At 50.8% G+C, this 24,714-nt stretch overlaps 2 protein-coding genes across 3 annotated transcripts in view; both read left to right on the top strand.

Annotated features, from left to right (window-relative positions):
* Nucleotides 1-3,026, top strand: part of Cep104 (centrosomal protein 104) — a 34,133-nt gene extending 31,107 nt beyond the window's left edge. For both annotated transcript variants that reach the window (XM_057785083.1, XM_057785082.1), the window contains exons 20-21: nt 1,167-1,257; nt 1,949-3,026. In XM_057785083.1, the coding sequence (XP_057641066.1) occupies nt 1,167-1,257; nt 1,949-2,064 (207 nt within the window). In that variant the 3' untranslated portion in view covers nt 2,065-3,026. The remainder of the gene's footprint in view (nt 1-1,166; nt 1,258-1,948) is intronic.
* A 9,172-nt stretch (nt 3,027-12,198) lies between these two features.
* Lrrc47 (leucine rich repeat containing 47) lies at nt 12,199-23,175 on the top strand. Its single transcript, XM_057785096.1, has 7 exons — nt 12,199-12,831; nt 18,155-18,607; nt 19,703-19,819; nt 20,529-20,644; nt 20,973-21,075; nt 21,571-21,660; nt 21,789-23,175. The coding sequence occupies exons 1-7, from the start codon at nt 12,208-12,210 to the stop codon at nt 22,032-22,034; spliced, it is 1,749 nt and encodes a 582-aa protein (XP_057641079.1). The 5' UTR covers nt 12,199-12,207; the 3' UTR covers nt 22,035-23,175.
* The last annotated feature ends 1,539 nt before the right edge of the window (nt 23,176-24,714 follow it).

Raw genomic sequence — 24,714 nt, 5'->3', positions numbered from 1 at the left:
AAATGTGTGGCCCTCTCTCTCTCAGCAGGCCTCAGCACAGGGAGGACCACTATTGCCAAGCCACAGTGGACAGAGCTGGGACACTTATGTGTCACAACCCTGTCAGTACACACTGCTGTCTGTTGTCTCCCATCCACACCCAGCCACTGCACCTTTCTCACCTTGTCTTCCTGGAGTCCCGGCATGCTCCCTCCTCTCTTGTCCCCAAGTTCTGTAGCCTCACCAACCAAAAAAGGTCCAAGGACACAGAATTAGTGTGTCTGCCCTAGGACAACCCTGGAGTCGGTGGGTCCAGCCCCTGCTATTGTCAGGTTCTGTTCTGGAGCCCAGGGCGTGGCTGCAGCCGCCACCCCCCTGCTGAAGACCCGCTTGGGTACATTGTTTCCATTTCACAGGCCCAGGCTTTGAGCTCTAGCATTGGTTTCCCCAGTCTGTAAGTAGGGCTTATTCTAAGACCCGCATCCAGGCTGAGACTGCTGTGCTTACCCTGCTGCCCTGTGTAAGAGGACTTGTTCATACCTGCACGTCCTGCACGTCCAGACTCATCTGTAATTTAGGAGCCTTCAGTTTTCATCATAATCGCTGCCTTTACTGACCCACTTCCAGCTGCCCACAGTCCTCTCTCTTGCCCTCGCTCTGTTGGTCTCTGCCCTGAACAGTACTGAACCAGCCAGCAGCTTCCTCCTTTCTGCCCTCTGTGCCCACCATCTGCCATGTACTAATACCCTGTCCGTATCGGTGGCTGTTCGCTGTCACGTGACTTTCCTATTCCGGGTGTCTATGCTACCTTAGCTCTGTCTGACAACATCCATTTACCACCTCATGGTTCCCCTGACTCCAGGCTGGGCTGCCATGGAATTGCTAGCTAACCTACATGTTCACCTGCAGCTCAACAAGGGAAGAGCCCACTGCCTAGTGCCTTCTAGCAGCTGACAAAAATAAGTCCTCGTAGCCACAGGACTCAGGTTCCAGTCATTCAGGGTGGAATGTGAAATACAAAACCAGCCTGTAAGACTTTGGTGCTCAGGCCAAAGAAGGGCAGGGAGCCAGGCCTCTCACTGGTTGGCACCTCATTCCCATTATGAGCAATGAGTTGTGTATTCTGGCAGCGCCCCAGGTCCCTTGGAGCCACCAGGCTAACATGCTGAGCCTCCTCTTTGTTGCAGGCGTGGAAGGCTCATCTGATGGGCCCTACTGGCTGCACAATGAACCTACGCAAGACACACGTTCTCAGCAGGGCCACAGCCCCACAGCAAGGTGAGTCAGAAGTCACACGTGGGGCCCTGCGTTCTGCTGCAACTTAAGGGAAATGCATCCTGAGTTTCCTGTCCATGTGCATCTGACCTGCTAACCCCATTCTACAAGGGGCAGCTGCTCCCCACAGATGCCTCCTGGCAGCTCACTGGGGGCTGTAAGGCTCCCACAGCTGCTGCACCCACAGAGGAAGCCACTGCCTTCTTTCAGCCCACCATCTAAGGCATTCATTTCAGATTAAGACACCCTCCCAGAGAACAGAAGACCTTTGGATGTGGTGATACCGTGAAACAGTGGCTCGTTCTGGGGGTGTAGCTCTGCATCTCCGTACTTATGCACAAGGAAGGCTCTCCACTCCCTTCCTGGTTCAGCGGGAAATAGTGGCTCAGGCAGGGCTCACATGGCAAGACCTCCTCTTTAGCCAACCTCTTAGACGTAAGTGGACAGAAGCCCATGGCTCCTTGTCAGGTCACATTCATTGTGGCTGCTGCCACATTTCTGGAGTTGGGTCTTTGAACTGATGGCCTTCTGTGCCATGCATCCTGTGTCTTCCTCTCCCGCTGCCATGTGCATTTCTAACCTAGTGTGGGTTCTCGGCCATTCTCACAGTCACTGTGGGGTCTGTAGTCCACCTGCAGGTAAGAGTTCCTCTTTTCATGTGGTTCTGTGTCCTGTGCATCTGTCTCCGCTACAGGGAAGGGTCCAGCAGCATCGAAGTCAGGCACCTCAGGACCCAAGGTTGGAAGCAAGATCCCCACCCCAAAGGGGGGCCCGAGTAAGAGCTCCAGCAGGACATACATGAGACGGTGACAGTTTCCTTCTGTCTCTGCCAGGGGCTGTGCAAGTTTCCCCGTTCTAAGCCATGTGTGTTGACATAATGATGCAGGACTCTGTGCCTGCTGACCTTGGCCTCTTGTGTCGCAGGAACAGAGTGTATGGATATGACCAAAGAACCCGTCCCACGCTAGGCCCTTTGTCAGTGCCCGGGCACAGAAGTACCTCTTGCTCAGGAAGCCAGCAAGTACAGCACCCACTTTCCTTACTACTGAGATGTACCCCAAACTTTGAGCTCACTGGTGTCTGTTGCACATGTTAGACTTTGCACAGGGCTAAGCTCAGCGTTGGTGGCCCTAGCAGACAGCAGCAAGCCAGACTGAACCTCCTGTGTTGTCTCTCTCACGGCCTGTCTGCTAGGTTGTCACTGCATATACAGTGACAAGCAATAAAGGGAAGCAAGCAAAAGGCAGCCGTCCTAAGAACAAGTCCCTCCAGGACACACTGCCCAGTGCTCCTGTGCACACCTGTCCCCATTCCCCACTGACAGCCCTACCTTGATGCCTTCCCTCAGCGGGCTCAGCTCCTCTGCTGCAGAGTCCTCAGTGGGCTTTGGGTGATGTTCCCTGGTTACCCTCTTCTCACCTGACCATAGCCCACCTGCAAGCCTCAGTTTCTTTACGGCACAAGAGAGCACCTTCCACATTTGCTAACCCAAAAAGTTGTGTTATGTCCTGTGATGTAAGTGAACCCACTTTCCCAGATCATTCACAGGATGTCACTCACAAGACCTCAGGGGCAGCTGCAGCATCCTCCGCCCGCCTTCCTCCCAGGAGCTCCAGCAGACAAGCATCTGTGGAGAACTGAGTCCATCTGAAACTCATGCCCCTGTCTCCGCCCCAGGCTGAAGGGGGCCACTGAGGCCCTGCCCTGTGCCTGCTTCCTGAGGTTTTTCCTCATTTCCCCTTGAAATGTCTGGGATTGAGAAAATGAGTGTTTATAAAATTAGGGCATATTTCTTTAAAATTCCCAACCATGTAAAACAAAATCCATATGTATAGGTGCCTGAGCAGCGAGCATGCTGGGTAGTCAATCCCATGAGCTCACCCCTGATGTTGGCAGACAGCTGCTGTGCGTGGCTGAGAGTGTCGCGTGGAGCAGGATCTGTTGAGAGGAAGATCCTTTTGGAGGCCTTTACTAAGACATTTGTAAAAATCCTTCCTTCTTAGCCCGCGTGGTGGCTCACACCTGTGCTCCTGGCACTCGAGAGGCCGGAGTCAGAAGCTCACCACAAGTTCAAGGGAAGCCTGGGCTCCAGAGTGAGGTGCTGGCTCAAAATTAAACAGAACAAAAAAGAATCCCTCATTTTAGCTCCCGTGTTTGCCTGTTACAGAATCATGAGTTTCTGCAGAGGTGACTGGCGGTCTCGGCAGCCTCAAAGCTCCACACCACTGTGCTTGATTCAGGGAGGGAGCTAAGAGCCCACCATTCATAATATCAAAGTGTGGAACACTCCTCAAGCTTCACGTACGACACGTTGTGGATATTTAATATTTATTTATATTATTTTTCATAAAAGATATTCTATTAAACCTAATTTAAAAGAATTGTGTCATATCTGATCCTGAAATACATTGTAAATACCTTTAATGAAAATCTGCAACTTTTTAATGTTTTAACATAGTTTTTCTATTTGTCTTTATTTCAGGTGCCAGAAGTATAAAATAATATATTTTTATTGTTTTAGGATTTATGTGCTAATTTGACTTGAGTACATTAATACAGTAAAAAGATCATTCAGTGTTTGTCACTCTTATTTCAAGATTTTATATACAGATTTCATTTTTTTTACTAGATTTACTCCTTTTACATGTGTGTGTTTTGCCAACATGTATGTTTGTGCACCACATGTGTGCCTGGTGCTCATGGAAGTCAGAAAAGGGCACCAGATTCTTTGGAACGGGAGTAATCGTTACAAGCCACCCACCGCGTGAGTACTGGGAACTGAACCAAGGCCCACTACAGAGCAATAAGAGCTCTTAACCACCGAGCCATCGCTCCAGTCCTGTTTCTGTGTTTGAATCAAGGTCTCACTATGCAGCCCTGGCTGGTTGAGAGCTTGTGGTGTAGGCCAGGCTGACCTTGAACTCAGAGATCCACACGAGTCTGGCTCCCAGGTGCTGGGACTAAAGGCAAGCACCACTGTGCCCAGCTCACTGGATTTGTAAGTCACGTTCTTGGTGTCTGTGGGGCAAGTTTCCAGAGAGAATTAACCAGACTGGCCTTAAGAGTTGCATCCTTTGGACTGGGGCATGATCTCTCTACCCTGACCTCTCCTTCTCCTCTCTGATTTGCTCTCCCATGAGATGTACCACCTCTTCTGTCTGCTTCCAACACCACATTTCTGCTCCTCCGCAGGCCCAGTGATAAAGCCAGCCAACCATGAATGGTTCTAGAATTAAAGCTTGATAAGTCACCTATGTAGACAAAGATGAGCAGCTGGGTGTTGTCCTGGTTGGTTTTATGTCAACTTCACATACACTAGAGTCACCAGAAAGAAAGAAGCCTCAGTTGAGGAAATGGCTCCAGCAGGAAGGCATTTCTTCAATTAGTGATTATCACTGTCTTGGGGACCAGCCCCAGCAGTGCAGGGTACAAAGGGAATCCACAGAGTCAGCACTTACTGTGACTTCGTTATCTGAAGTGTGTAGACGAAGTTTCTGTCCCACCCAGTCCCATAGCCGTTCAGTCCCAAAGAAACACACAGTCCCAAAGAAAAACACATAATTATAGACTGTTTGACCTATTAGCTCTGGCTCATTATTAACAAGCTCTTACAACTTAAATTAACCCATAATTTTTATCTATGTTTAGTCACGTGGCTTGGAACCATTTCCCAGTAAGGCATTCTCATCTTGCTTCCTCTGCATCTGGCTGGTGTGACTCTCTGTTTTTCCTCTTCCTAGAATTCTAGTCCGATTGCCCCACCTATACTTCCTGCCTGGCTATTGGCCAATCAGCGTTTTATTAAACCAATACAAGTGACAAATCTTTACAGTGTACAAGAGCATTATCCCACAGCAGAGGGGGTTAAGGGAAAAGACACATTGTCTCTTGAAGGTTTCCTTCTTTATTCTGTGTTCTATGTTCTCTTTTCTATCTCTATCCAGAAATGTCCCTTCTATCTCTCTTGATGTTTTCCTTCTAATCTATTTTAACTCTCTCTTCATTCTTTCACTTACATCTTATATACCTCAGGAAAATCATTCGGGCAGTATAAAAATTACAGTGTGGTTACATTCTGTTTTTCAAGTGAATTATTACAATGAGTACGAATAAAACACAGCCTGTTTTCCACATCCCTTCCATGATTTTCTGTATGACAGGTGAGAAATCGATTATCCAAGAACCCAGGCATATTCACACTCACGCAACTTGTTAGAGATCAGCAGTGTGTAAGCAAGCAAGGTATTCTACAGGCAGGCTACATTTTGTAGAGCCAAAGAAAGGACCAATCACTTTACTACTTATCTTTAAAGGTAATCTTACAAGGAATCTTAAAGAAATCATGAATCTAAAATTTTGTATATGGAAAAGAGTCGGTCAGTTCTATTTTAAATATTTAGAGTCCATACCCACTCATAAATATTGTTTATATCAGGAGATTGAGGGCAAAAATGGGTACAAGGAATTAATCATCACCGTTGGTCGTCAACCAATCCCAGTAATAATTAGGCTGCTTCGTTCTGTTCTCTGAACTTAGAGAGTTCCTCATTCAGCTGTGTGGCTTTCTAAAACTTCAGATTGTCTTCTTGGGTTTGTGACCTCAGAGCTATCATCAAAGCATCTGCTCTAAGGGCCGGGCGGTGGTGGCGCACGCCTTTAATCCCAGCACTTGGGAGGCAGAGGCAGGTGGATCTCTGTGAGTTCGAGACCAGCCTGGTCTACAAGAGCTAGTTCCAGGACAGGCTCCAAAACCGCAGAGAAACCCTGTCTCGAAAAACTTTAAAAAAAAAAAAAAAAGCATCTGCTCTAACCTGAGGTTATTGTGAGGCTTTGTTTGAGCTAATGATGTCCACTGGAGCCTATGAGTGCTTCTTTCTACATTAAGATGAAAGGAATTGGAGCCAGCCAGGCTCCAGGGACTCAATCGTTTTTCTTTTTTTCTTTAATATTTAATTATTTATTTATTATGTATACAATATTCTGTCTGTGTGTATATCTGCAGGCCAGAAGAGGGCACCAGACCTCATTACAGATGGTTGTGAGCCACCATGTGGTTGCTGGGAATTGAACTCAGGACCTTTGGAAGAGCAGGCAATGCTCTTAAGCACTGAGCCATCTCTCCAGCCCTCAATCATTTTTCTTAATCATTAACTTGAGCTGCAATCTGTGCAGCTCCTTAGGTGAAACTCATAGGCCCTGGCTATGTAACATGTCCTTGTATGTATTTTTATTCATCAAAACCCTGTATAAACATTATTATTATCAATCAGCACAGCTTAGAAAGGAATCATCTTCATAAATTTCACAGGTAAAAATGACCAGCAGAATGAGATAAACATACTATATTACAGGCAGTGGGGATCTCCCACACCCATTCACACCATGCCAGATACCAGAAAAAGACAGCAGCCGCAAACATGTAAAGGCACAGCAGAAGCAAAAGACATTCCAGAGTCTGAGGTCTCAGGGCCTCTTCTATCAGAGATTCATCCACCAGGGAATTGCCTCCTGGTGGGCTAACACCTTGAACTTCAATTGCCTCCTGCTGCTCCTCTAAAAGTGATCACTGGGGGAGGGCCCAACTCATTGTGGGTGGTGCTTTCCCCAGGCTAGTGGTCCTGGGTTCTGTAAGAAAGCAGGCTGAGCAAGCCTTGAGAAGCAAGCAGTAAGCAACACCCCTTCATGGCCTCTGTGTCAGCTCCTGCCTCCAGGTTCCTACCATGCTTGAGTCCCTGTCCTGATTTCTTTAAGGATGAGCAGTGATGTAGAAATGTAAGCTGAATAAACCTTTTCCTTCCCAGTTTGTTTTGGTCATGGTGTTCCATCACAGTAACAGTGGTCTAAGACAAGTGGGATGTGCTGTGATGGACCTGGTCATGTTTGGGGGAGGATAAAGGAAGGACTTTGGAACTTTGGGCAAAAAAGCCACTGAGTATTAAGAGCTCTGTGGCATGTTCTGTAGGGGCTTGGAAGCTGAGAATGTTGAGGGCAGTGCAGATGATGGAGGCCTGGCTTGGGATGTTTCAGGGTGGGGGAAAGTTTGACGATTTTGTCAGGGTTGTTTGCTACTTTGAACTGAGAGTCTATCATTCTTGTCAGCTGGGGCTGAATAATCAGCCTCGATTATCAAGAGACCAGCACCATTGAAGTGAAACCTTTGCATTACTGCATTACTGGGACAATTGATACTGGTTGGCTGGAGGTGAGAAATTAGCAGTGATTAAAAAGAGACCAGCATCATGGAAGTGAAATCTTCTGGGAAGTGTTTCCTGAGAGCACAGAGAAGCCATGTTCTGGAACTGGTCTAGGTTGTGTCTCATGCTGGAAGCTGAACTGGACTTTAAGAGTGACCCAGGTGGTATTGGTTTTGAAGGCATGAAGGGATCATGTATGTAGAGCAACTTGAGGCTTAGCACTGTGAGAGACCAGGAGAAACCATTAGTGAAGGTGCAGCCTCAGTAACAGTTCAAGATCCAGGAATGAAAGGGTCACGAGAAGCGGAGGCTTGGTTCCATGTAGAGCCTAGAAGAGGCTATTGGTGAAAGTTCAGTCCAGTTGCAGTAGAGGACCCCAGCAGTGTTGGAGATGCCAGTACCCTGGGCCAACAAGGACAGAAGTAGCAGTGGAGTGGAGCCAGCCAAAGCCTAGAAGATCAGCTGTGTGTGCTGCTGGGGGCAGAACATAGGGTGTGACCCAGATCGTGTGTCAATCCAGACATTGGACATTGCTGTTGACGCAGTGGGAATTTGGTTTGATTGTGACTGTCCCATCTTAAAGCACAAAAGTATTTAAATTTGATTTTTTCCCCCCAGGAGACCACAGATAAAAGACACTGAGCTTTTAAAAAAGAGATTTGAACTTTTTAGAGAGATTGGATATTTTTAAAAGACCGAAATTTTTAATGTGTTTGAACTTGTAAAGACTATGGGACTTTTAAGTTATTTATGTTTTTAGTGTGAGATCCTGGAGATGAATAAGAAAGGAAGGGCTAGCCGGGCAGTGGTGGCGCACGCCTTTAATCCCAGCACTCGGGAGGCAGAGGCAGGCGGATCTCTGTGAGTTCGAGACCAGCCTGGTCTACAGAGCTAGTTCCGGGACAGGCTCCAAAACCACAGAGAAACCCTGTCTTGAAAAACCAAAAAAAAAAAAAAAAAAAAGAAATGGCTGAATAGTGATGTATTTGTGTGTCAGCTAGAGTCGTCAGAGAGAAAAGAGCCTCAGTTGAGGAAATGCCTCCATGAGATCCAGCAGTAAGACATTTTCTTAGTGATCAATGGGGGCACCACTGTAAGTGCCAGACCTGGGCAGGTGGTCCTGGGCTCTATAAGAAAGCAGGCTGAACAAGCCATGTGGAGCAAGTCAGTAAGCAGAAGTCCTCCATGCCTCTCCATCAGCTCCTGCCTCCAGTTTCCAGCTCTGCTTGAATTCCTGTCCTGACTTCCCTCAATGATGAACAGTGCTGTGGAAATGTAAGCTGAATAAACCCTTTCCTCCCCACCTTGCTTTGGGGTCTTGGTGTTTCATCACAGCAATAGTAACCCTGACTAGGACAGATGTGTAGGTCAAGGAGCACAGCATTTGCCTCTCATGTACAGGACTCTGACCCAGAGAGGAGGGTGGAGGGCTTTCAAAGTGCAACCAACCACGACTGTGTGTCTCCGAGGGAGGAGGCTCTTATGCGCTAGTAAAGGAACAAGCACCACACCTCCCTCCAGCCATTCCACCTACAGGTGAAAATAATTACTACTGAAATACAACAATACTTCCCAATGCTTCGTTAGCAGGATAGCACAGAGGCTTCCACCTTACAGTTCTGTTGTGCTGAGGTCAGCTACAAATCTCACCAGACTCAAACCAATGAATCATACATGAAGTCCATTCCTTTGTAGGGGAGAACCCGCTGAGGTGTCTCCATGTCTCCACTCACTATACCACTGTCCATCTGTCTGCTTCCTCCTTTTCCTACTTCTCTTCTAAAGACCCTTGGCAGTGTGTTGGGCCTTCCTCTTCCTCCTTCCTTCTCTTCTTCCTTCTTCCTTTTCTTCTTCCTCTTTTCCTTCTTCTTCTTCCTTCTTCTTCTTCCTTCTTCTTCTTCTTCTTCTTCTTCTTCTTCTTCTTCTTCTTCTTCTTCTTCTTCTTCTCCTTCTTCTTCTTCCTCTTTTCTTTTTTGGTCTTTTTGAGGCAGGGTTTCTCTGTGTAACAGTCCTGGCTGTCCTGGAACTCTTTTTGTAGACCAGGCTGGCTTCAAACTTACAGAGATCCACCTGCCACTGCCTCTTGAGTGCTGGCGTTAAAGGTGTGTGCCACCACTGCCTGGCTACACCACCACCGCCTGGCAGGCCCTTTCTTCTTGCATTGGTTCCACTCAACATAACCAAAGCCATCCTGAGTCATAATCACCAAGATTACTACTATCCCCATTTCACCCTGGTTATGTATTCCTGCACAGTTCCCTAGAAACCACGGATAAGATTAGTAATCACAATCCAGTCTCTGAAAATGTGCCTGACTCTTCCTATTATTTTATGACAAACTGTAGATGAAATTTTTTTGTCCCAACCACCCATTTCTAAATAAACACACAGAGGCTTATATTAATTACAAATGCTTGGCCAATAGCTCAAGCTTGTTACTAAGTCTTACATTTAAATTAACCCATTTTTATTAATCCACGTATTGCCACGTGGCTCGTGGCTTTACCTGTCCTCTAGCATCTTGCTTTCCCAGCAGCTGGCTGCCTCTATCTCAAGTCCTCCCTCCTTCATCCCGGTCCTCAATTGGATTGTCCCACCTAACTTTATCCTGCGCTGCTATAGACCAATCAGCTTTATTTTTTTATTTATTTATTTATTTTTTTTTTTTTTTTGGTTTTTCGAGACAGGGTTTCTCTGTGGTTTTGGAGCCTGTCCTGGAACTAGCTCTTGTAGACCAGGCTAGTCTCGAACTCACAGAGATCCGCCTGCCTCTGCCTCCCAAGTGCTGGGATTAAAGGCGTGCGCCACCACCGCCCGGCAATCAGCTTTATTATTAACCAATGAAAGTAAAACATCTTCACAACATCAGAAGGATCATCCCACCACAATAAACCTGCTGCACTCCAGGCCCAGTGCAGCGAGTTTTGTCCTAACCCCTTATTTCTGACCACTAGGCCTCACCCATGGGAACTTAGTAGCTCCCCCTTGAAGGAAGGCAGCAGATACAACTTCAACGTCTTGGACCACCTTCCAAGACCAGAAAGAACATACAGATGGCTAGGTCATACCTTGGCCCAAGACTGTTCCCTCCCACCAGGGCTGGGGATTGAAACTTGGGCTGGCATATGTTTCTACCAACTGGGCTACATTTTGTTGCTTGTCCCAATTCTTCCTCTACTTAAATCTAAGGCTCTTGTCAGTACCCTGCAGACAGTACCCTGGTGGGAGGGGATCACTGGAGCCCTTTATCTTTTCCTCATCCCTGTATGCCATACTGACTAAATTTTCTCATTGCCTGTCTCTTTTATTACTTTCTATATACAGTCTCATGTTGCTCAGGCTGACCTCAAACTTGTTATAGAGCCATTGAACTCCTAATCCTCCTGCCTTGTTGCAGCCCAACAGGCCAGCTCCCAGGACTGCACCCAGGGTTGCAGAAAGAATGCCTTCAGAGTAACAGGACTTAGAAAAAATTCTTATCTGAGGGTCTTTAGGAAAAGAACTTATGTGTTATGATAATAACTTTATCACTGCCTCTTGAAAATCTCTTTAGACAGTCTCTCTACACAGTTACATCTCTCTCCTCCACAGATTTCTCTTCTATACACATTTCCTCGCTCCACTCTGTCACATTTCTTCACACACTCACTGCTACATTTCTCTTCCACATCTCATGCACGCACACACACACACGGGGGGGGGCTCTGGACAATATATAAATTATATTTTCAGGCTCACATAGCATTTGGATGCATGGCAATGCTTGGCCATACAGGAGGAAGGCACAGCCTCTCTGCACGTAGCCTGAGAGACATGGAGAGTGACATCAAAATTCAGAACCTAAGCAAAAACAGTTTGTTCACTGGACCTTGTGTCCTGAATCACAAACTGGGGCCAGGAGTGCATGCAAGAAGTCAATTGCGGCACAGAGTTATGTCTTTAATGTTGTCAGCCTGACTTGGTTCAACAAACAGACACCTGGGAACTTGACCTTGTGCACGTTTTGCCAGGGCAACTAGTCCATTTTGAATCTGCACTGAAGTCTAAAATCAATTAAATGAGTTAAAAGCTGTTTTGTAACTGAGAATATTGTAATTTTCCTATGACAGTCTGAGCTATGAAAAATATCCTACTATTTCTATTCATCGATATTTTACACTTTCAATAGAAATCATCTTCCTGACCACTCACAGCTATGTGTGCCCAGTAGATGGAATACAAGATAAACACACAGGCGGTGGGGAAAATATACATAGCTCTTTTTAGGGAAGGAAGGTAGAAAAATCACAGACAGAAACAAACGGATTCACTGTCAGTGATCCCACGATCTTTGCCAAGTGGGGCTCCCCATCAGAGAGTTACATCAGGTCGACCTGTTGAATGCTAGCTGCCATCAGCTGTATACTCCCCCAGTGTCCCGCACGGCCTCCACCTGCTGAGGGCTCGGGTGACCGGTGTGCACCACCACGCACCGAGTATGCAGAGCTGGGAATCAAACCGAGGGCTTCATGCACACCAGACAAGAGCTTTACTAATTAAACGACATCCCCAGCACAACTGTGTGCTTAGCTGGTGTTTGGGTGTTAGGAAAGGAGGCCACCCTAGCCTATTAGAATCCCCAGGACCATCAGCACTGGACAGCCCCAGGGAGGCTAAGTGACCGTCCCCGGCCACCCACCCCGCAAACTGTCTGCCGTCACTTCCGGCTCCCGCCGGAACTAAGGCGCCGCACTCCGGAAGCGGCGCTCGGGCGGGTGTGATGGCGGCGGCGGCGGCGGCGGCGGTATCCGAGGCCTGGCCGGAGCTGGAGCTCGCGGAGCGCGAGCGGCGTCGCGAGCTGCTGCTGACGGGGCCGGGGCTGGAGGAGCGGGTGAAGGCGGCGGGAGGGCGGCTGCCCCCGCGGCTCTTCACGCTGCCGCTGCTGCACTACCTGGAGGTGAGCGGCTGCGGCAGCCTGCGTGCGCCGGGGCCCGGCCTGGCCCAGGGCCTCCCGCAGCTGCACAGCCTGGTGCTGCGGCGCAACGCGCTGGGGCCCGGCCTGAGCCCCGAGCTGGGGCCGCTGCCCGCGCTGCGCGTGCTCGACCTGTCCGGCAACGCGCTGGAGGCGCTGCCGCCGGGCGAGGGCCTGGGCCCAGCCGAGCCGCCCGGGCTGCCCCAGCTGCAGAGCCTCAACCTCAGCGGCAACCGCCTGCGCCAGCTGCCCGCCGACCTGGCGCGCTGCGCCCCTCGCCTGCAGAGCCTCAACCTCACCGGCAACCGCCTGGACGCCTTCCCCGCCGAGCTCTTCCTCCCGGGAGCTCTACCCCTGCTCAGTGAGCTGGCCGCCGCCGACAACTGCCTGCGGGAGCTCAGCCCTGACGTCGCGCACCTGGCTTCGCTCAAGGTCAGCTGGGGCCCCTCGGAGGCTGCCTTGGCCCCCGCCGCCGGTCCATGAGCCAGGTCTCGTTCTTTTGTGTGTAAGTGGTCCGGTTTCCAAGTGGCAGTGCATCCAGAGGAGGCACAAAAACATGAGAGAACTGGAATTGGCGGTGTTCACCCTAACAGCAGCCTTCAGAGGTCTCTCGGGTTGGGGCTTCCGTTTCATAGAATGCTCATGCGTTCTGTGGACCCAGACTCCCGCCATGTTTGACGCCCACCAGGTGCTCTTTGAGTCTGTCGAATGAGGGATGGGAGGGTAGAAGATGCAGAGCCACAGCCGGACCTGACTCCAGATTGATCTCTCCACAGTCTTGCCGGCACCCCTACCCCATGTGCAACCTTGGCTGGGCAGGCTTTTGTGTCTTCTCCGGCTTCTCAACCTTATGCAGACTTTTCCTAATGAGGGTGAATCGGCATAGCGGCTGGTTCGCAAGGGTTCACTTTGACAATATGCCTCTGTCTGTCTGTCTGTCTGTCTGTCTGTCTGTCTCTCTCTCTCTCTCTCTATATATATATATATATACACACACACACACACACACACACACACACATACATATATATGAATGAATGAATGAATGAAAAGACTTGACTGGTAATATGTTTGTTCTCTCCTCTCTCTCTCTCTCTCTCTCTCTCTCTCTCTCTCTCTCTCTCTCTCTGCGCGTGTGTGTGTGTGTGTGTGTGTGAGAGAGAGAGAGAGACAGAGAGAGAGAGAGAGAGATGGGCCAGCCACTCTGCAGAATGATACCTGTTTTTTGGAATCTCCATGAGGACTGGAGGAGGCTGTGGGATGTGACTCCCTGTGGTACCTTGGACCACTAGGTCATTGACATTCCAATGGCTTAGGTGGGACACAGGCTGGACACTATGCCTTCCTATGTAGTAGATGTTTTGACTCTCCAGGAGGCCGATGGTTGCGATAACATGGTGCCTCTCTTTGTACCAGCCACTGACCTGATCTGGCTCCACAAATGGATGCAACTGCCTTTGCTGTTGGGTGTGTGTGTGTGTGTCAGCTGACTGTTGTCTGCATATCATCCATCATCTTGGAACTCCTCTCTCTCTTCACCTGGCAGCTCAGAAGCAGGTTGTCAGGCCTCTAGGCCTAGCCTCTTGCCACTAAACCACATTCCACTGGTTAAAAAAGCAAAGCCAGTACAGGCAAGGATGTGGACACACAAAGCCTGCTTGATTAGGCCCAGGGCATTGACACCAAGGCCTCTGCTTATCTCTTTACTTCCAGAAAAGAGAATCGAACACAGGTGCCTTGGCTCTTGCCCAGTAGCTGCCACCACCTCTGGCCCCACACCAGCCTGAGGGACTACCAACACAAAGCTAGATCAATTCCTCAACCCTAATCTGAGGAGAATAGGAAAACTTGAATCTGGTATTTCGGCCTTTGGGGCAAGGAATTCAAGCAGCAGCTGGCCTCCCTCTTCTGTCCTGTCCCTCTCTGTTGACTATGCTTGCTGGGGCATGAGTTCATTGCTCTGCCTTAGACCTGTGTGGCTTGGTTTCTCCTTGCAGGAGACCTGCATGTTGCAGGCAGAGGGCCCGCTTGTTCATCTCAGCTGCTCGGCTAGCTTAACCCCGAAATAACCACACAGAAACTGTATTAATTAAATTACTGCTTGGCCCATTAGCTCTAGCTTCTTATTGGCTAACTCTTACATCTTGTTTTAACCTATTTCTATTAATCTGTGTATCGCTACATGGCAGTGGCTTACTGGCTAAGTTTCAGCAGCATGTCTTACTCTAGCAGGGATCCATGGCATCTCCCTTACTCTGCTTTCTTCCTCCCAGAATTCAGTTCCGTCTTCTCTGCCTACCCAAGTTCTGCCCTATCAACAGGCCAAGGCAGTTTCTTTATTCATTAACCAATACAAGCAGCACACAGAGGGGACTTCCACATCTCCTGTGAACCCAGAGTAATATCCATTCTCTTCTCCTGAGGTTCTGTGGTCTCTTAGGAATCATGCCAGGGCTGTGGTAAGCCAGGGAGGGTTTTGTGACATCACTCTGGTCTACCTCTGCAGTGTCTGTCACTTGAGACTTCTGAAGTAGACAGTCAGTACCTTAGTCATCAAAGACACACCATAGAGATTCTTCCTGGCCAAGGATTGGTCCCTCCCTGTCACTCACACAGGGACCAAAACCTCTGTCTCTGACCAGAATCTGGGGTAAATAAGTCCTTCCCAATCTTTGAATCGCAGTTGTAGCCAAAGTGCCCGGATTCACCCAGCAGCCGTTGCCATATTGTGGTCCCTATGTGTCTCACAGACACCGCCTCACACTGCCGCCACCGCTGTGTTGTGCACTCGTTCCTAGCAGGTGTCTGATGCAGAGGTGGCCTCAGTTGTCCTTATGCCCCACTGGATGTCCTGGTGTCAGGTGTTCAGCACATCCTGCAAGGCATCCAGGTGTCCCAAGCACAGCCACTTACAACTTCCCCTGGCACCTAGCATTCTGCCCTGCTTCAGCGTCTGCTGTTGTTACCTTCCACACAGGAGGGCCCATCGCAGCTGGAGCCCGGGCTCTGCTCTCATGACAAGGTTGCCACTCTAGGTGCTGAGACCCTGCTCAACCCAAGCAGGTGTCACCTTTCTCACAAGAACACGTCACCCTGTGGTTCTGTGCGCCAGGACCCATCTGCCTCTCTCTGGCTCGTCTTCATCTTTGTCGCTGTCCTGCCCTGGTCAGGTGGTGTCCCTGGAAGATGCCCCTCCTCTAGCGGCTGTTTCTGAGGCTGTGCTGTACAAGCAGCCCTACCCCCGTCCCCCTTCCCTGCTTATTGCTTTCCTGGCTCTTCAGTAAATTGTATTTCAACAGCGGAAGCGGAAACATCTCGTTCAACCCAGTGTCTGAGAAGTGTGTTTTCATCCCACTGTAGTCTGAACATTTACACACAACTCTTTTTTTTTTTTAAATTCATCTAATCATTATATTCTTTTGTGTGTGCTACAGCAAAAAATGTAAAATTATACATGTGGCTCACATTACAGTTCAAATAACAATGTCTCGGACAGTGCTGGCTTCATGTTGGTTTCTCAAGCCTTTATGTCAGTCCCTTACTTTTCTGGAAGCTTCTTGACCACTCCAGCTGAAGATCGTTTCCAGACATTTCATTTTTACAAATTAGCTTATGTCACTTGAGACAGCTTTGTTGTGTAGCTGTCTGGGTTTGCATCTGTCCACATCTCCTGTTAGTCCCACGGAGCAGGCACCTTGACAGAGTGACAATGTGAATTCTGGAGGCCCCAGAAGACACCCAGGGGACTTGGGAAGGTTGCTAAACAGGGGCTGGAGTGGATAGTGGTGCTTCTCAGGTTACTAGAGTTAGGAGTCTCACACACTGAGAAAACCCTGTTCCTCAACTGGAAAAAGGAAGGTTAAATCCAGTAGCCTCAGAGGGAGGGACCGCCACAGGCATCCACCTCACGTGTTTTACCTTCAGGGCGTGGTTCGTCATGGGGACATTGTACACAACTCTTCTAAGGAGCACAGAAGCCCCTTTTGTCAGGGTTGGGAGGAAGGTACGGACCCAGCAGGTTTCCTGATAGTGTCGTAGTGGTCCTAAGAGGTCAGTGGAGTCACTGGGGAGCAGCTAGGTCCTGCCGGTGCTCTCCGCCTCCAGTGGACAGAGGCACAGCACAGATCTGATGCTCCAGACTCGTGGGGCGCTGGGGTGGCTGCACTGCGGGAAAGGCCAGCCGTCGGCAGTCCAAGTCAGCACGTTAAAGCACTTCATGAGCTCCCTTCAGGCTGTGTGGGTGTGTGAAGCAGCTGAGCCCCTTCCCGAGATAGCTCATCACATTCACACAAATATCCACATCTCAGAGATCTTAAAGCTGAAAGCTCCTGGCTCTGAGTGTTGGTGGAGGAGCACTGTGCTCAGGTTCCCCAGCGGGGCTGCTCTCGAGGACCCCCTTGCAGGGCACCTGCACATGCAGGTCAGCTCTGCATTTTACCCAGCAGGCCTTGCTGTTGTCTGGCCTCTCCCTTCTCAAGGACCTGTGTCACTTTTCTTTCATGCTTTTCTCCTTTGGCTTTTATGGCTGTCTTCTGCCTCGTGCATCTCTGCTGTCCCTGGGTGGTGTGTCTGGATCCCCTCTGTGCTGTGTCCTCCCACCCAACCAGCCTTGTGGCTCCAGCCAGTTTCCCTCTCCCTTGCTTGAGAAGCGCCACCGTCCAGAGCAGGTGTTTCCGTAAAAGTCCCCTCCCTGTGCTGTCCTCTTCCCGTTTCCACACCCCGAGGTCCAGGCACAGCTGCCACAGACTGCATCCGAGTGCTTGCTGCAGCCCTTGCATGGCTCTGGTGTTTGAGGGCAGAGCTGAGGTATCGCACCTGTGGTGCCTGTGGCCTCTCCCAGGCTCTTCAGAAGGGTGCTTGATGTAAGAGCAGAGAGCCAGGCAGACAGAGTCCCACCAGCCCTGAGAGGGATGTGTGTGTGTGTGTGTGTGTGTGTGTGTGTGTGTGTGTGTGTCACAGAGCAGCTGTGACTGAGACCAGATCAGGCTTGTTGACTGTTGATGTCACTCCTAGAAGGAGGGTCGCTGGAGTTGTCTCAGTCCTTCCCAGCTACATTCTCAGAATGTATATAATTCTGCCCCGCGTGCATGTGGCCTTGTGATCTGGGGTGTGTGTATGTGTAGACTCTCCATCTATTACCCATGCTGTGATGAGGTTTTCCAGTGGTGTGGCCGCTTTGAGGTTCCTGTAAGTAACCCTGACCCACGTTCTCTGAGAAAGCTCACTAAAAACCACCAGCTCCTCAAACTGGACAGTGTTGCTCTATGAGGCAGGGCAGGCATTAGTTTGTCTCCCTGGAAAGGAATTTTTACACCTAGCCTGCTGCTGAGCTCCCCCCAGCCACAATGACTGTGGAGGCCGAGTGGCTGCACTCTTCCCCATGTTGGCAACAGCAGCATTGTCCGGCAGTAGGGATAGCAACAGGATGATGTCCTTTTCCACAGACCACTGGTCTTTGTACATGTGTGGCATGGACACAGGGGCCCTACTGCCTTCCCCAGCTGAGGCGGTGTTCCACTCATGATGTCATACTTGGTCTGGGGAGGGGGCTACTGGTGCTTGATTTTGTCATTATATTCAAAAAATAGAAGGGTGCCATTTGAGGACCCTGTTTTCAGATTGGAAGGAGTTCTGGTCGGTCCCCTGCCTGCTGACAGGCCTGATGCATTGAGTTAGCAGCCTCTGTGGAGGGTTAGCCTGGCTGTGGCTCCTGGTCCTGGACCACAGTAGGACTTTTTGTCCTCTTTCATTCCAGACACTGGACCTCTCCAACAACCAGCTGACCGAGATCCCTGCTGAACTGGCAGACTGCCCTAAGCTCAAAGAGATCAACTTCCGAGGGAACAAGCTTCGAGACAAACGCCTGGAGAAGATGGTGGGTGGCTGCCAGACCAAATCCATCCTAGAGTACCTACGTGCTGGTGGCCGCGGTGGCCGGAGCAAGGGCCGTCAAGAGGGTACTGAAAAGGAGGACAGAAAGAAGAGGCGGGAGCGGAAGCAGCGTCGGGAAAGTGGGGAGGGCGAAGAGGAGGTAGCAGACTCAGCCAGGCTGATGCTCAAGGTCTTGCACGTCTCTGAGAACCCCACACCCCTGACAGTCAGGGTGAGCCCAGAGGTCAGGGATGTGCGCCCGTACATCGTGGGGGCCATCGTGAGAGGCATGGACCTGCAGCCGGGAAATGCACTCCGTCGCTTTCTCAACTCCCAGGTGGGCACTCAGTAGGCGGACTTGGGGGACTGCATGCTGGGGTGGGTATGCATGCAGTGAGCTGGCTTGATGGGTGCTGCATGCTGGGGTGGGTATGCATGCAGCGAGCTGGCTTGATGGGTGCTGCATGCTGGGGTGGGTATGCATGCAGCAGATAGATTTGGGGAGCCTGTATACTGGGTGTAGTGGCTGCATCCTGGGTATACCACTGGAGCCAGCAGTCAGGTCAGGGTCACGAGGTGCGAGGTAGTCTCCATGCCTCAGTTTCCCTACATCAGTGGTAGTATGGCAGGCCCTGGTTCAGGGTGCAGAAAGTCCATTGCCTGCCCCCTTGGGATCCAGAGCACACCCTTGTCAAGTGTCTGCCAGGCCTGGGCTATCGGTTCCTCCACACAGTGGTCACATGTCGCCCCACTCTAGACATGAATTTATTGATGTTTGATGCTAGTGAGAAATTTCTGGTTTCTGCAGTAAAATACAGTCTGTTTTTATAGGAGACCATGTTAGAATTGTCTTTTCTTGCCAAGCTTGGTATCACACACTTTTAGTCCCAGCAGAGGCAGACAGATCTCTGTGAGTTTGAGGCCATTTTAGTTTACATAGCAAGTTCCAGATCAATCAGGACTATGCAGTGTGGTCTTATCTCAACAACAAACAAATAATAAATAACAGTACATTTGTCCCTTCTCAGCAGCACATCCTCATGGGAGTCCCTGGGTCTGGCTGACTGGACCACTCCTGGCAGCTGTCTCCCTGTGCACTGAAAAGCACATCTGTGCCTTTTGTGCCCAGCAGAGACAGGTGCAGCCCTGTGCAGGCAAGGCCAGAGTTGTTATCTGAGACGTCCCTCAGCAGCTCAGGGAGGAAGCCAGTAGTGCCCCCTCCCTGCCCCAGCCATGCCCAGCCTAGCAGCAGACCTGCGATCTGCCCTGTAGATGGAGATGAGAGTTCTAGAATTAAAGAGAAGAGAAAGGGTGTTGGTGACCAGATAGCCACAGAGTTGGGAGGCAGGGAGGTGCCGCTTTGTGGTGGTGAGCTTCAGGCCTCCCTGGACAGCAGGGACTCTGAAGCCCATTCCTCTGCTCTCATCTGCAGACCAAGCTCCATGACGACCTCTGTGAGAAGAGGACAGCAGCAACCATTGCGACCCACGACCTCCAGGCAGTACGCGGGCCCCTGCTGTATGCAGCCCGGCCACCCGATGACCTGAAGGTACCAACTGCTCTGCCCCTTCTGTCTACACCTGCACTTTCCCTATACTCACAGGCTGGGGGTTGGACCTGGGAAGCTTAACCTGGTACTTTCTGGGCAAGTACATAAGGGACGTGATTTCTGCCTTTGCTCTGGGACCCAGGGCACAGCTGTGCAGATGCCCGTCCTAAGGGAGGCCTTGGAAAGGGCTTCCAGTACTTACCCACTTTTATTGAGACAGGGTCTCACTCTGTAGCCCTGTCTGACTTGAAACTTTCTGTGTAGAGCAGACTGGCCTTGAACTTACAGAGATCTACCTGCCTCTGCACCAAGTGCTGGGATTAAAGGTGTGTGCTACCATGCCTAGGTAGATCGCCAACTTTAACAAAAGATTTTGGTCCCACTTAACACCTGTAGTGTGAGCTGAATCACCAGGTTGCTCTCTGGGCTGTGATTTCCAGGCTTGGATTTACATAGAGACCCAGGGGTAGGGACTCAGCCAGCTCAGGTGACTGATTCCTGTCTCTCTGTTGGCCTTCTGAGCAGTCGCATATTATAGAAATACAGGTGTCTGAGCACCCCCTCTGCAGAGGGGTCTCTGGAAATCTAGTCTCTTGCTTCCAGACTTGGAGACTTGGCAGCCCACTCCCTGAGAGTAGAGTGAACAGCATCCCTCATGCTTATGGGCTGCCTCAGTAACACAATGAGCTATGAGCTTTTGTTCCTACAGATTGTGCCCTTGGGGCGGAAAGAAGCCAAGGCCAAGGAGCTGGTGAGGCAGCTGCAGCTGGAGGCTGAGGAGCAGAGAAAGCAGAAGAAACGGCAAAGCGTCTCGGGGCTGCACAGGTCAGTCAGCTGGCAGACAGGTCGGCACACTGCCCACCACAAATCCCTCTATCTCGGCCCGCCCTCCAGCTGCCAGAAGACAGCATAAGCAGATGGGGAGGGACTCTCCCAGATTCCCTTCTAAGAGAGAGTCAGTACCTCCTGAAAGGGCCAGGCTCCATTGTGAGGGGTTGGGGGGGGGGGGGGTCCTGCTCCACGCAGCCATCAGGTTCTCAGTGGTGGTCAGGGTTGTCAGACCTAAGGCCTCTGTCACTTCACCTCCCAGGTCTCTGGGCAGATGAGGATGCGGGACTCACACTGCCTGTCACCTGGATTCTCTCCCACACAGGTACCTTCACTTACTGGACGGGAAGGAAAACTACCCCTGTCTCGTGGATGCCGAAGGAGATGTGATTTCTTTTCCACCTATAACAAACAGTGAGAAGACAAAGGTAGGCAGTGTGTGGCGTGTGGACTCGTCCTTTAGGCTGCACCACCTGCTCGTGCCCGCTCGTGAGAGATGCAAAGTGGAGGACTGGGCTCTGCTCCTTGGCATTGCTCACACCTGGTGCCGCCCACCTCTACAAAGTCACCATCGTGCCGTCCCCCAGTCTCTGGCCCTTGCTACAAGTTCTTAGTTTAAGACAGGTTTTCGTGTAGCCCAGGCTGGCCTTTTACTTGATATCTAGTCTAAGAGTTACCATGAACTTCCAATCTTCCTGTCTCCGCGTCCCTAACGCTATAGGATTATAGGTGTGTACCGCGTGTACCGCCATTCCTGCCTGGTTTATACAGTGCTGGGGACTTAACCCAAGGCTTCCTGCATACAAGGCAGGCGCTCTGCACCTCCAGCCCTACATAACTCTGCTCATAGATTTTTCTCCTGAATACACTGAGCAGCTGGTGTTCCCGCACCAATAACTTTCTCCTGAACTCTAACTCTTCAGATTAAGAAAACCACATGCGACTTGTTTTTGGAAGTCACAAGTGCCACTAGCCTGCAGCTCTGTAAGGACATCATGGACAGCCTCATTCTGGTGAGTGGCCATGACGGCAGCTTTGTGTCCCCACCCTCCATGGCTGCTGCTTGCTGCTCTGTGGGTCACGGCAGCCTGACTTCCTAGATCACTTCTCCTCTCTGTTAAAAAGTTATTTTTCTTTGCAGAAAATGGCAGAACTGAGCAAAAGCACTTCAGAAAATAAAGAGGAAGACGCACTCTCGGGTACCGAAGCTGATGCCAGCTGTGGGGTTTCTGATCCCAGCTTGAATCAGAGAGCTGGGAAGGATGGACAGTGCCCCCTGGTGGTGGAGCAGGTCCGAGTGGTGGACCTGGAGGGCAGCTTGAAGGTGGTCTACCCGTCCAAGGCCGACCTGGTCACCACCCCTCCCTATGTGACTGTGGTTCGCTGACACCCAGGCCGCATAGCTGGTTCCACTTGTGGCTCCTGTGGGGGCACTGGCTGTAGATGTCTCTGTGTGGTTGGTTGTTCTTCGTCCCTTTTCCCTGGGTGTTTTAAGGTGTCTGCGTTTTGTCTGGGTGACAGTTGTAAAGTGAGCTGTGTCATCATTACAGCACTAATAGATTCTGCTGTTCTGGTGGGTGTTCACATAACTGCTGGAAATGTCCTGAATCGTGTGGGTAACGGGGGGAGGCTGAGCAGGGTTTGATGAGCAGGTGTGAATTCAGGGTAAATGACGGCAGGCGTCCCGTGGGACAGCGCTTCCTTCTCAACAGCATGTTAATAGCAGAGACAAGGGAGAACATGATGTGATTGTAACCTCTGTAGAGCTTGCGTCCCAGCACGGTGCTGCTGCCGTGTGCCCAGGGCTGAAGTCCATCCACTCCTCAGCCCCAGAGGTCATGCCCATGTAGTCCTGGGTAGTCGACAGATTTCTGTGCGTGATGGGAAGGCTGGTTTGTGAGCTGTTGGCCAGTGGCCGGAAGGTGTGCCACACACACGGCCCTACAGGCTTCCGTGTCAGTCTGTCCTTGTCCACCACCTGTCTCACTCTGCGTGTGTTGGCGTACGTACCGGGCACACCTGCCATCCTTGGAGCCAAAGCGCTTGATCCTGAGGACCCAGCCAGCTGCACAAGGGACTTAATGGCCCTATCCTATGCCTTACCATCTGGCTGCAGAAGGGACCCGGCCCTTCGGCCTTTCTTTGGTGGTCTTTGACCTCAAAGGACAGTTCCTGTCTTCTGTAAAACAACAACGTTTTGGGTTTGTGGTTTTAGTTTTGAGGCTGTGCAAGATCCTGTGGTTGTCAGAGCCAGTGGGGCTGCAGGTCCCTCGAGGAGCAGTGTCCTGGACAAAGCTTGTGACTGCACAGTTGATCTCGGGTCCCTTTGAGTGACCATGGCAAGAGCTCACCTATTCTGTGTGGATTCACCAAAGTGTGGAAGGGTGGAGCTGCCCCATGCCCACCCCTCCACCCCTGCCAGTTCCTGCTGTTTCTTCCAGAACAACCCATGTATGAGATTAAAATTTTTGGAACTTTTTACAGACACAAGCAGAACGCCTCTTTGTTCTAATAAAACTAATAAAACCCCTTGGAAACAGCATGTTCTCTGCATCCAGCCGTCTGCCCACTCTCATCAACAGGACAGCGCCAGGGTCTGTTCCCAGCATTGACGTGGGAAAACAGCCCAAATCCCCACCTGGTTCTGGACGCCCACCAGCGCCCATGGCCTGTGGCCACTTGAGACTACCCACTCCCTGTATAGTACTGGCCAGAGAGCGCTAGGCTGAAGACACTGGTCAGTTGCCAGGGCTGAGAGCACCTGTCTCAATTGGAGTACAGGATATGGCTAGATGCCCATCCACTACCATCATCCCAGGGGTGCAGGACTACCAAGAGAAGCTGGGCACTTCCTTTCTCTCACCTGGAGCCCCTTAGGTGGAACACACTTGGTCCTCCCTGCCCCACTCCCCCCCTCCCACCGCACCCCATATACCTGGCTCAGCCATGTCCTACTTGTCCAGGCACATACCTGCTCCTACTCCAAGGGCTACCAGGCTAGGGTGCCCTGCTCTTGACAATGGCCACACTAGGCCTTGAGGTTCCTTCCCTGGGACCTCCCAATGCCTGTTTTGCTATTATGGGGATAGGAGGGCATTCCACTGTCTTACCTCAGTTGGGGCCTGTGAGTAGGGACAGGTGGTGTCTGTTAGAACCCAGGCCAGTTGGAGCAATTCCACTGCAGATTCCCACATGAGGGCCACTGAAGCTCAGGACAATACAAACCAGGAGTTCTGAGAATGAGGCCAGCCATACCAGCCCTCCCCGGCCAGTGTGGCCAAGCCCCTCAACTTGTCAGTGCGGTAAAGGCAAATGGGAGGGGGGAGTCTTTCCAACCTGAGAGCAGTGGGTTTAATCTTCTGGCACCTGCCACCTACTGTCTGGCTCCCCTTCTCCCATACCCTCCACCCTCTCGGCCCAGGGTGGAGACTTCACCTCAATATTTTCTAGCAAATGTCCTGTAAGCCTGGAATCTTTTCACAGCATGGCAGGGATGAGAGGTGGCCCAGAGAGGAGGCCACAGTACCCTCAAGTGTTGAAGGCCCTGTCCTCCATGGTCCAGTAAGGAGGGACAGGTCCAACCACATCCCAACCCTTAGGATTCCTGTGTTCTCGGGAGATGGCCCAGCCAGGAGGGGCACATTCCAGTATGGAGTCAAACAGGAAGAGCTGTGGAGGAGGCTCAGGCCTGCAGCAAGTCATGCCTGGCTGGGCAGCACTGCTGGCAGTCACCCACTGTTCCTTCAGTAAGCAGTGATTTGTCCACAGGCTCTATAAGGAGGGGGAGCCTGTGGAGAGGCAGCGAGCAGAGCACCAGTCTCCATTTTCTCTCAGGGCCATCCCTAAAGACATCCCTAGTTTGCTAAAGAATACAATGTTGTGCTGGGTGGTGGCGCACGCCTTTAATCCCAGCACTCGGGGAGGCAGAGACAGGCGGATCTCTGTGAGTTCGAGGCCACCCTGATCTACAAGAGCTAGTTCCAGGACAGGCTCCAAAAGCTACAGAGAAACCCTGTCTCGAAAAACAAAAAATCAAAAACCAAACAAAAGTATACAATGTTGTATGC

Source organism: Chionomys nivalis, chromosome 11, assembly GCF_950005125.1.
Source record: "Chionomys nivalis chromosome 11, mChiNiv1.1, whole genome shotgun sequence".
In the NCBI taxonomy this organism is placed as follows: domain Eukaryota; kingdom Metazoa; phylum Chordata; class Mammalia; order Rodentia; family Cricetidae; genus Chionomys; species Chionomys nivalis.
This window is presented reverse-complemented; position numbering and strand designations above follow the sequence as displayed.